Here is an 11,959-nt window from a genome sequence, read left to right as displayed (position 1 = left end):
TAACATAACCGGTTAGAAAAGCGAGTACAGTTGTACCTTGGATCCCGAACGCCTTGCAGGTCAAACGTTTTGGCTCCCAAATGCCGCAAACCCAGAAGTGAGTGTACCAGTTTGCAAATGTTCTTTGGAACCCGAACGTCCGACGCGGCTTCCGATTGGCTGCAGGAGCTTCCTGCAGCCAATCGGAAGCCTCGCCTTGCTTTCCAAACGTTTTGGAAGTCGAACGGATTCCGGAACGGATTCCATTCGATTTCCAAGGTACCACTTTACAAAGACAAAGCGCACATATTGTTTTCAATTACCGTATTTTTCGCTCCATAAGATCCTTTTTTCCTCTTAAAAACTAAGGGGAAATGTCTGTGCATCTTACGGAGTGAATGTGTGGTCCCTGGAGCTAAACTGCCGGAGTGCGGCACGTTCCTGAGCTGCTCTTTGGGGCTGGCGGGGGAAACCCAGGGTGCCAGCAGAGCAGCCGGGGCTTCCCCCTCCAGCCCGGACAAGCGCTTGCTTAGCCACGCACAGCCTCCCCAGCCCAGGAGAGGCTGCCCGTGGCGAAGCCAAGACAGCCAGCGGGATCATCTTATAAGCGGGTGCGTCTTATTGTCTGATGTGTCTTATAGAGCGAAAATACAGTGTTTTCAGAATATGACCCAAAAGAAAAATATAAGGGTTCTGTGAATCCATCCTGTGTGGCAGTGGGGGCGGGGCACAAGAACTTCCATCTGTTCAACAGGAGTCCTTTCCCCTCATGCCCCCCCCAAATCAGATTTGGGGGGCTAGATTTGAGGGGAGTGTGCTTCCTTGGGCCACTGAGATGACTTCATTGGATACAAATCAATGTTATTTTGGTCTTTTGCTCACTAACAAATCATAAATAGATATGAGAAACTAACTCTTTTCAACTATAAAACAACTGCACAGTGTAAGTGGCCTTCCTCGGCCCATGTGCAAGTATAGCTTTGGAGAGTCTAAAAATTGGGAAAGAGGAAGCACAGCGCGCCATGCCTCCCTTTAAGACAGGGAGCAAAAATGCGGCAGGCTTCCTTGCAGCCTTGTATTTAAGCACTTGTCTGTATGCACCCGCAATGAAGAATTCCATGCAGGCAAGGGAATGGTCTTCCATGTTTTAAAAGACACATAGATTGGAACAGATTACAAGTCAGTCATGACTCAGCTCAAGTCCCACTGATTCACTGAACTAATTCTATACAACAGGCATGGCCAACTTCAAGTAGGCTGTGATCTACTATCCAGTATCAAAAGCTGGCAGCGATCTACTGTACCACACTCTCCCATTGTCATTCTTCAACTTAAGCATCTTATATTTGGCTGAGCTTATGATAAAAATAATAACAAATGATAGTCGCTTCCATAAAACCTGAAAAGTTCGTTATAAATCAATATATTTTGTAAAAATACCTGTTTTGTATACTTGTAATTGTGAGTTTCTATAATAGTGGTGCCCTGCAAGACGAATGCCTCGCAAGACGGAAAACTCGCTAGACAAAAGAGTTTTCCGTTTTGGAGGTGCTTCGCAAAACGAATTTCCTATGGGCTTGCTTCGCAAGACGACAATGTCTTGCGAGTTCCTGCTGGGTTTTTTTCCTCCTCCCCCCCTTTTCTAAGCCGCTAAGCCGCTTATCAGCTGATCCGATCAGCAGATAAGCCGCTAAAAGCCACTAAAAGCGCTAATAGCGCTAATCTGCTAATCCTTCAATGGGCTTGCTTCACAAGACAAAAAAACCGCTAGACGAAGAGAATCACAGAACGGATTCTTTTCGTCTTGCGAGGCACCACTGTACTTAAAGAAAATAACATTAAGGACAGGAACGTCCATAATCAGAACAGACTGTGGTTCACAAAAGCTTGTGCCATAATAGATGTGTTAAGTCTTTAAAGTACCCCAGGACTCTTGCTGTTTTTCAAATGAGTCAGGGGCACATGTCAACCACAGCGGTTTCCCCCGTAGTTTGAAAGAGAAATTGGGTAAACTCAACGGCAGAGTTGACAGCCTTCAAGCACCACCTTAAGAACTGGGCAAAATCTGTAGAAGCCCTTTCTCCTGGATCCAGCCAACCCCTTCCTTTTGAGTAAACCCAAATCAGGCCTTTCTCTCTCCGAGGAGCCAGCGCGCCTAGCGTCTCCGTCTGTGTACGTCTGCGCCTCCCTGCTCTCACCTTGCGCCCACTCGCTTCTCCTCCTGCCTTTGTCGTGTGCCTGTGTCTTTCATGCCCAACTTTGGAACCATCGCCATTCTGGCTGGCAAGGAGCATGCTTGGAGAGGAGCTGGGCTTGTGGGGGTTGGGCAGAAGAAGGCTTTTCTCTCCCGGCCTGTGATCGACAGAAATCAATCCAGCGACTGACCAGTCGATCGCAATCAACGCGTTGGACATGTCTGCTATACAATTACCGTATTTTTCGCTCTATAAGATGCACTTTTCCCCTCCTAAAAAGTAAAGGGAAATGTGTGTGTGTCTTATGGAGCGAATGCAGGCGGGAGACTCTGCTCAGCGCTCCCTTTAAAGAGCCGTGTGGAACGTGTGTGCGGCTCTTGGGGGCTTTTCCCCGAGGACAACCCTTCTCCCTCCTTGGGGAAAAGCTCCCAAGGGGAGAAGAGCTCGTGGAAGAAGATTGGACAAAATTTAAAACTTATCTACAGAAACATTGTAAAATTTTTGAATGTTGATGACATTGAAATGACCTGAAGGGGTTCTAGCAACAAGGCAAAATGTAAAATGGGATTGATAATTGATAAGTTAAATTGGAGATGAATTTGCTGAACCAAATTTTTTAAAAAAGGGATACAAAAAAGGGAGGCGTGGGGAAGTCAGGAGAATAAGTTAACAAAAGATGAGAATTTAAAAAAGAGGGAGTTTTGTTTTTATGTGTTTTCTCGTCCCTTTTTCTTTTTTTCCTTCCTTTAAGTGCTTAATGTCTGTATTTTGGGTATTTTGTGATTCTGTATTTTTCTGTTTTTGTATTTTTTTTCTGAATCACTTTATTGATAAAACTTAATAAAATATTATTATTTTTTTTAAAAAAAGAAAAGCTCCCAAGAGCCGCACACATGCTCCGCGTGCTCTTTAAAGGGAGCTCAGTTCTTGGGGGAGCCTTAGCCGCATGCAGCCTCTCCTGGGCAGGGGGATGAAGGCTCCCCCTGCCTGGGAGAGGCTATGCGGCTATCCCATAAACCAGGACAGCACGTGGGATCGCTGCACAGTGACCCCGCTTGCTGTCCTGCCTTCTGGGATTCAGAATTTCCCCCCCTTGTTTTCCTCTTCCAAAAACTTGGTGCATCTTATGGTCTGGTGCGTCTTATAGAGAGAAAAATACGGTGCCTGAAAATGCACTCCACTGAACACCCACACAATACATTTAAAAGAGCACTGCTCCCCCCAGAGCTGTAGTTTACACCTCAGAGAGCTATAATTCCCAGCACCCTTAACCAGCTACAGTTCCCAGGGTACTCTGGTGAAAAGCCGTGTGCTTTAAATCAGTGTTTCCCAACCTTTTTTGGGCAAAGGCACACTTGTTTCATGAAAAAAATCTCGAGGCACACCACCATGCCAGATGGGGAAAGGTCACTTTTTACTTATGTAAAAAAAAATAAAAAATAGTAACAGCATAGAAGGTAATGGTAGATGACTGTTAGGGTCTCCCCCCAAATGCAGAATTCTATTAATATCTTCCTTAGCGAGCCGCGTTAACCCCTGTAATGCTTTCTATAGAGTAAGCATAGGGGACACTGGGGGATGTGGAACCAAGGGGGCAGTGGGCCAAAAGAGTTCGGGATCTACTGCTTTAAACAGAAATAAGAGCCAGTGGGTTCTTCCTTTTTTAAAGTATCGTTTCAGCGGGGACAGCAGTCCGGATTTCCAAAAAGCGGCGCTTTTTTGCGTCTGAGCAAAGAAGAGAGGGGGGGGGGAAAGAGAGAGAGATTGATTTGTGGCTGCGCAAAGGGGGGAGGAGCCCAGGAGTAAAAGTAGGAAGGACGAAGGGAGGGGAAAGGAAAGTTAATAGAAGGAAAGGCGGGTGGGAGAGAAAGAGAAAGAAAGAGGGAAGGAAGGGGGGAAGAGAAGTGGAAAGGAGGGAGACTGAGGCGGGGGAGAAGCGTCTGGAGAGTTGCTCCGAAGTTTGGGGGGCCGCGGGGGTGGGCGCGCGTCCCAGGAGGCGGAGGCCAGCCCGGGCTGGGAGCCGCGGCGCGGCCCGGGGGCGGTAGGCGGACCGCGGCTCCTAGGATGTGGAAAGGGGACGGCGGCGCAGGGGGAGGAGACCGGCACGGCTAGGGCAGCGCGCAGGGGGAGGGGAGCGGGCCGGAGGCGGGCGAGGGGGGCCGCGATCCCGCGCGCCGCGAACATGGCCTCCTTCCCCGCGGGCCCCGCCGAGCCCCCCGGCCGGGGAGGGCGGCGCGCCCCCGCCGCCGGAGGAGAGCAGAGGCAGGAGGAGGAGGACGAAGGCGCTGCCGAGGCGCGCCAACTTCTGCCAACTTCGGCGCCCGCCCCGTCGCCGCAGGCTCCTCCCGGCCGAGTCACGTGGCCAGCGTGACGAAGCTGCTCTGGTGAGCCAGCAGCAGCGCAGCACACGGAAACGGTCCCTATTTATCTACTTGCACATAAGGGTGCTTTCGAACTGCTAGGTTGGCAGAAGCTGGGACTGAACGACTGGAGCTTGCCCCGCCGCGGGGATTCGAACCGCCAACCATGCGATCGGCAACCCCTAGGTGCTGAGGTTTTACCCACAGCGCCACCCGCGTCCCTAGTGCTGCATGGTACAGCATAATTTATCATCTCCCCACTTCTGATATAAATGATATACAGAGGATGTAATTGTACTAAAGTTACATGAAGAGAACTTTTAAAATAAGGTTGTCTACAACTGCTTGTCGTCCCCCCCCCTGCACTGGATCAGGGGTAGGGAACCAAGCTTCTTCTGCCTAATTTTATGCTGATAGGGGAAGTCTGGAGAAAAAGTTGAAAAAGAAACAGGGGGGGGGGGCAGTCAAGACAGACAGAATGGTGGAAAGCAGGGAATCCTCTCAAGTCCATCACATCTGACCTCTGGCAAGAGCAATCTGTTCCTCTCCAGGCAGAGAAAAGAGATGGCCTGGCATTTATAGCTAAATAAAAAAGATAAAAAAATGTAACTTATTGATTAGTGTCAAAAGGATGTTAAAGGATATGTTGATGGTTCAAAGGGGAGTCAAGAGAAAACTTGCTTCACCAGCAGATCAGTAAGCAATTAGGAAATAAACTTTGGTGCTCTGAGGTATACAAAAGTTAACCGTGGAAAAGAATGTATATGCTTGCTGCAAATAGTGAGATGATGCAACATTAGTTATGGGGGCGATCCGTCCAAATGTAACACTTTTAGGTCATTTTCAGTAGGAAAGATTTAAGAATGGGTTGCATCTCCCCCCCCCCCCCCCGAATGGCTTAAAATAGTGATTCACTTGGGTTGCACACCCTGTTCGATGCATTTGTTGTTGAGAACTGGCGCATCTGGGACTCCTGGGCCAGGTGAGAGGGACGTTGGCTTTGCCTCTTGGCGGTTTGAGAAGCATCCCTGACCTTTGCGGGTGTCCACACACTTCCACGTCGTGCTCCTGGGATCGTGTGGGGACTAAGAGACGGCCGGAGGGGGATCTGGCGAGCCCCTGGGCACGATCACCCTCGATTACGGGGAGCAGGGGGCTCTTCTGAGGGGAAAGCGGAGCGCAAGGGGGGGGGAGAGCGCGCTCCCCGCCAGAACCGAAAGGAAGAGCCGGTTCGGGGCGGGGGGGGAGCCAGAGCAGCGGCTGCCCCCCTCCCGGCTCCCACGGGGCCTTCCGCCTGAGGGAAAACCTTTTCCCGCCCCCGGAGAGCCTCGCGCGCGGGGTCCAGAGGGGGGAGGGGGAGAGAGGCAGAGAGCAGAGGGCGCGCACCCCCCCCAGCCACGCATGCGCGCCTCAGCCGCGCCTGCTGGGCGGTCCTTTCCCCTGGGCTCCGCCCCTCGCGACACAGGCCGCCCGTCGCAGCGTCTTCCCGCGGGGCTGGCGCCGGGCGCGGCCACGGAAAGAGCAAGCGAGGAGCGAGAGCGCGCCCGCCCTCGGCTGGCTGACTGGCTGGGCCGGCGCGGCGAGGGGCAGAGGCGAGAGGCTGCGTGCGGATCCGGCGGCGGCGCGCCCCCGCCGCCGGAGGAGAGCAGAGGCAGGAGGAGGAGGAAGAAGGCGCTGCCGAGGAGGCGCGCCAACTTCTGCCAACTTCGGCGCCCGCCCCGTCGCCGCAGGCTCCTCCTGGCCGAGAGCCAGAGGACGGCGGCGGAGCAGGAGGAGGAGGATCGCGTTTGGCGACGGCTGCTGCGTCCTCTCCAAGCGCGGGGCTGGCCTCCGCCGCGCCCGATCCTCTCGCCTCTCGCCTCGCCCGCCTCTCTCCCACGGCACACCAGGCAACGTCTCGCGGCACACTAGTGTGCCGCGGAACACCGGTTGGGAAACACTGCTTTAAATGTATGGTGTGTAGGTAACGGAAGTGACCGCCTAAGATTGTACTCTTAATCTGGAACCAACTCTGTGTCTCTGTTGCTTCGAATGCGCTGTGGTTACAACAGTGCTGGCTTTTTTACTTTTTTTTTAAGTTGGCCCTATGAAACCTGTCCAAGTAAAACAGAAGTCTACTTACCGCTTCAGTGTAAGCTTCACAGTTTTGTTCCTCGTGAGCTTCCAGTAATTTCTAGCAGGACGACATGAACAGATTAAACACAAGAAGTGACAATGTTACTGCATCTCTCAAGGAAGACGGACTTGTTAAGTAATCCTGTTTGCGCTCTGTAAAACTGAAAGAGGCCTTTCGCAACTTGAAGGCGTTTTAAAAACTACCAGGTAATGTATCCCTTCAATTTAGCAATAACCTGTTACAGTGGTACCTCGGGTTAAGTACTTAATTCGTTCTGGAGGTCCGTACTTAACCTGAAACTGTTCTTAACCTGAAGCACCACTTCAGGTTCTTAACCTGAAGCTAATGGGGCCTCCTGCTGCCACTGCGCCACCAGAGCACAATTTCTGTTCTCATCCTGAAGCAAAGTTCTTAACCTGAAGCACTATTTCTGGGTTAGCGAAGTCTGTAACCTGAAGCGTATGTAACCTGAGGCATATGTAACCCGAGGTACCACAGCTGTTTATCCCAAGACTTTGTTGGATATGAAGGGCTGGATGGGGTGGCTGCATAAGCACCCATCATCACAGCGATTGTGACCTCATAGTCAGGCAGAGACATGTGGGAAGTTGAAGTGTCAGAAAATATTTACATGGCGCTGTGGTCCCCATCCCTAGGAACTAGGTCTATCTATGTCAGGGAAAGAAAGCTGTCTTGTTCTGCTTCAGAACTTTGGGTGATCTAGCACAGTACCAACTACAAATGTAAAGGCCTTGGGGGAAACCCAGAAAATTTGAAAGGAAAAAAATCCAAGTATTCCCCCCCCCCAATTTTCCAGAAACAAATAGGGGAAAGACGGAAATATGGGGGAAGGGAGAATTGTGTCCTTCCCAGTTTTTCTTTTTTTTTTAATTTTTACTTATGATTTTCAATTTTATACATTTCAATAATTTTACACTCAATTGAACATTTCAATGCTCAACTTCCTTCCCCCCTCTTTCTGCGGTTCCTTAAATTTATTTTTTATATTTTCTGCATATTCCAAATTAACTTATTCATTTATTCATCTACCTTTAATGTACACTCTTATCAAGCTGCTGGTTATTACAATAATCCCACCAACTTATCTGTTTACAGTTTGTAAATATTCAATGAACCATTTCCATTCTTTTATAAAAAAGTTTGTCAGCTTGATTTCTTTTTTTTCCAGTAAGTTTCGCCATTTCTGCATATTCCATAAGGTTTTGTATCCATTCTTCTTTCGTCGGGACTTCTTTCCATTTGGGGGCAAATAACATTCTTGCTGCCGTAGTCGCATAGATGAATAAATTTCTATGCAGTTTGAGTAGTTCGGTCCCCATATTTCCCAAAATTATAATTTCTTCTTTCTAGACCTTCACATCTCTAGTCCTGCTCAGAGTGCCTCCTCCAAGGATTCAGACACGAGTCTTTCCCAGCCTACCTGGAAATTCCAGGAACTGAACCTCAAAACCTTTTGCATGCAAAACATATTCTCTTCCACTGAGATGTGGCTCAGAAAGATGATGTTGGGGGGAGAGTCAAGGGATGAAGGGAAGGAGGGAAGAAGACTATCAAAAATGTGGGCTGAAGTGGTATCCCGATCAGGAGCAGAGTCTATAATAAGCTTGGAAAGGGCATACTGATTGTGGCGTTTGCCTGTTCATTTAGAAAATGTTTGAACAGGGGGGAGAGATAGGGTTAAAAATATAGACCAATAGGAAAGCCAGGGGCGGAGCCTATCTGTGTATAAAAGGGCTTAGCCCGAGGTTTGAGTGAGTTGTTGTTGGGAGTTGTTGGTGGGTAGTTGGTTTGTTTTAGTGGGTTGACTGGTTAGGAAAGGCAGTTAGAGAAGCAGTTGGTAGGCAGTTGGTAATAGAGAGACAGTTAGGGCAGCGGGTTCTTGAGTGAGGGGAGGTAGAAGAGATAGAGGAAAATAAGACTAAGAAAGTAAAGAGCAACAACGTTTGGAATGCCATAAAAGTTAGTTTGTGTCTAAAATAAAATACACTCTTCTTTATTAATTGAGAACCTGACTGAGGCTGAAGGGATTTTACCAGGGAGGACCAGGTTGGTGGCAGCGGATTAATGGTGTATGGGTCAATAGTCCGTGAGACGACCGGGGGCTCCATACGACCGCCACACTGATAAACAAAGGCCTACTTGTGAGTATCAGAGTGGAAGAGGAAATGAATGTAGCTTGGAGATCTGTTTACAAGGCCTAGTATTTAAGGCCTTGAAGCCATAGAAAACAAGCAGGCATGGAAGGGAAGCCCCTTCTTTGCACCCAGCACAGAAATGTTGCAGGCCACTGGAAGAAGTCCCTAGTAGGCTAGCAAAACCATTTTTGAGGCTAGCAAATGTGGTAGGTTTATTCAAAAGGAGTGAGGAGGAAAGATCTCCGGAGCGTCTCCAGAGCCAAAGGAAGCACAGAAGTGAGGAGGAGGAGAAACACAGACCCCTTTCCCTCTTTCTGAGGCTGGGGTGGGGAATCTTTAGCCTGCCAGATCAAAATGGGACTACAACTCCCATCAGCCCCAGCCAGCCTGGCCGATGGTCAGTAATGGTGGGAGTTGTAGTTGAATGGCATTTGCACACCCTCCCACCCTGATTATCACTTATTAACAACACATCTTGTGCAGCACATCTTCAAATCCCACCAAAAGAGATTATACGTACCGTATTTTTCGCTCTATAGGACGCACTTCCCCCCCTCCCAAAATTAAGGGGAAATGTGTGTGCGTCCTATGGAGTGAATGCAGGCTCCTTGGCTTCAGCGATAGCAACACGAAGCCTCCGAAGCGCAGAGGGAGCGCTCCCTCCGTGCTCCGGAGGCTACGCGTTGCTTTCGCTGAAGCCTGGAGAGCGAGAGGGGTTGGTGCACACCAACCCCTCTCGCTCTCCAGGCTTCAGGGATAGCCGCCTGAAGCCTTTGGAGCACAGTGGGAACTCGCGCTGCGCTCTAAAGGCTTTGGGTTCCTTTTGCTGAAGCCGGGAGAGCAAGACTCTCCTGGCTTCAGCAGAGAGGGAGAGCTGCGCAGCGCCCCTTCAGCCAAGCGGGAGGAGAAATGGAAGGGGCTCTGTTTCTCCTGCCGCTTCGCTGAAGGGGCACTGAGCAGAGAGGGGGAGAATTGTTTTTTCTTGTTCTCCCCCTCTAAAACAAGGTGCATCCTATGGTCGGGTGCGTCCTATAGAGCGAAAAATACGGTATATGGCAATTGCCATTCTTTCCCTCTGTTTGCAGGCTTCGTATCTCCTTTATTCACACCCTGGGAATCTGGCAATCTCCATGTGACAATTAGAGTGCTACAAGAGGAAATCAAGCAACGCTTTTCTATTTTTAACCCGTTCAAACACATGCAGTTTCACCTACTTTCAATAGTTTACACTCCCTTGAATCTGAGAAGGCCGGGAACAATTCTTCATACTTCTCCAGAGCAAGCTGAAAGAGAGCAGCAAATTTTAAGCTTCCAATTTCATCGAGACAGGCAGATTCCCTGCATATCGTCTAGATTAGCCCTTAAACCTACCAGAAACTATTTCTTGGAGATGGATCACAATGCAAGGGTTGTAAAAAATTAAAATTACTTAGCACATTTGGAGAAATGCATTTAGAATATGAAAAGGTGTGGTGAGAGGCACTTGTATGGCTATTTATAAATAGGACAGTCCTGTGTTACAAACTTACATCTGTTTTTATTTCATTAAATACTTTTATTTTGCTTTAAACAAATACATATAAATATAGACAACCAAAATTACAAATGAAAAATCCATAATAATCCATAATAATAATAATAATAATGGGGGGGGGACTTTAAAACTACAAAAAATATCAAAATACATGGCACAGAACATAAGCAACTATGGGAAAGAAGAAAGAAAAGAACAAAGAAAAATAGGGGGAAAAGAAAAAGGAAGATGAGCCAAAGCAGGAAGGCTCATCTCTTGTACACTTCCGTCAAGCTCACAACAGATCATTATTCTTATCAATTAACTCTATCTGCATTCCAAAGGAATCCCTCATCTTGGTATCAGGGAGCATTTCTCTATGCAGTATCATTCTAGACATAACCAGATCTTTCTTGCTGAGCCCTTGTCCCCTAAATAATTATTTAAACATTCCCATTCTTCTTTCACCAATTTTTTAGGTTTATCTCTTATTGCATCTGCCAGCTTTGCGAGCTCCAAGTACTCGCACAATTTGACTACCCATTCCTCTTTAGTGGGTGTATTTTTATCTTTCCAGTGTTTTGCCACTATAACCCTTGCTGCTGACGTTGCATACATAATTAGCCAGGTTTTGTTTTTGGGAATATTATCTGAAACCATTCCTAGTAAAAATTCTTTGGCTTCTTGCTAAATGTAGTTTTTATCAATCTCTTTATCTCTTCATAAATCATATTCCAAAATCTTTGTATCTCTAGACAGGACCACCACATATGGTAGTATGTTCCTATCTGTTCCTTACATCTGTTTTATCTCAAACCTGAAACTACACCTCCATACTTCAAACAGACAGAACTGGCTTTAGACATATGTGATTGCCATCAAAGGTTTAAGGCAAGAAAACACAAGGCAATTGTGATGACTCTTCTTTCCTCATAGTCTCACATTACCATAAGCAAGCACAGAGAAGGACATTCAAGTAGGGCTTGTACAGTGATCACTTGTCATTGCAGAAAGAACAGCAGTATGAGCAGATGGTATTTATGGTTTAACGTTAGTCAACTGATTCTGTACATTCTTTGTACAAACAAGGGTGCATCTTGGCCTATACAACGATGGTACTTAGTGAGTTGCACTAACCTTAGCATTCAACTCGTCAACTATAAAGTGACACAGGGCAGCTTTAAAGAAGTAATCTTTTGCACTGTGCTTGAGTAATGGATTATCCATAGTGCTTGTTCCAACCTAAAGAAAGCAAACAGACATTTAGCCCAATTGTGAGCAGTAAAACTCAAAACACTATTATATCATCCAGTCCCTTGTGATTCCCTTTCATTGTATTTGAAATGCCAGTATTTTGTTGTCCCAGAACTCCAAACTTCACTTTGTTGATAATAATAATAATAATAATAAGAAGAAGAAGAAGAAGAAGAAGAAGAAGTAAAGATAAAGGGACCCCTAACCATTAGGTCCAGTCGTGGCCGACTCTGGGGTTGTGGCGCTCATCTCACTTTATTGGCCGAGGGAGCCGGCGTACAGCTTCTGGGTCATGTGGCCAGCATGACTAAGCCGCTTCTGGCGAACCAGAGCAGCGCACGGAAACGCCGTTTACCTTCCCACCGGAGTGGTACCTATTTATCTAC

At 47.8% G+C, this 11,959-nt stretch overlaps 1 protein-coding gene and 1 long non-coding RNA gene across 3 annotated transcripts in view; one reads left to right on the top strand and one right to left on the bottom strand.

The window, feature by feature from the left end:
• Nucleotides 1-9,860, top strand: part of LOC310702359 — a 76,171-nt gene extending 66,311 nt beyond the window's left edge. Inside the window, exon 2 of the long non-coding RNA XR_014523467.1 lies at nt 7,140-9,860. This is a non-coding gene — a long non-coding RNA (uncharacterized lncRNA). The remainder of the gene's footprint in view (nt 1-7,139) is intronic.
• Nucleotides 1-11,959, bottom strand: part of LOC310702348 (beta-soluble NSF attachment protein) — a 29,629-nt gene that overhangs the window by 4,112 nt on the left and 13,558 nt on the right. For both annotated transcript variants that reach the window (XM_083493828.1, XM_083493829.1), the window contains exons 8-10: nt 11,457-11,561; nt 10,021-10,089; nt 6,657-6,707 (exon numbers count right to left, since the gene is read on the bottom strand). In XM_083493828.1, the coding sequence (XP_083349954.1) occupies nt 6,657-6,707; nt 10,021-10,089; nt 11,457-11,561 (225 nt within the window). The remainder of the gene's footprint in view (nt 1-6,656; nt 6,708-10,020; nt 10,090-11,456; nt 11,562-11,959) is intronic.

This window comes from Podarcis liolepis, assembly GCF_965112155.1.
Source record: "Podarcis liolepis genome assembly, chromosome: 3".
Classification (NCBI taxonomy): Eukaryota; Metazoa; Chordata; class Lepidosauria; order Squamata; family Lacertidae; genus Podarcis; species Podarcis liolepis.
The sequence above is the reverse complement of the archived record's forward strand: the minus strand, read 5'-3'. Positions and strand labels throughout refer to the sequence as shown.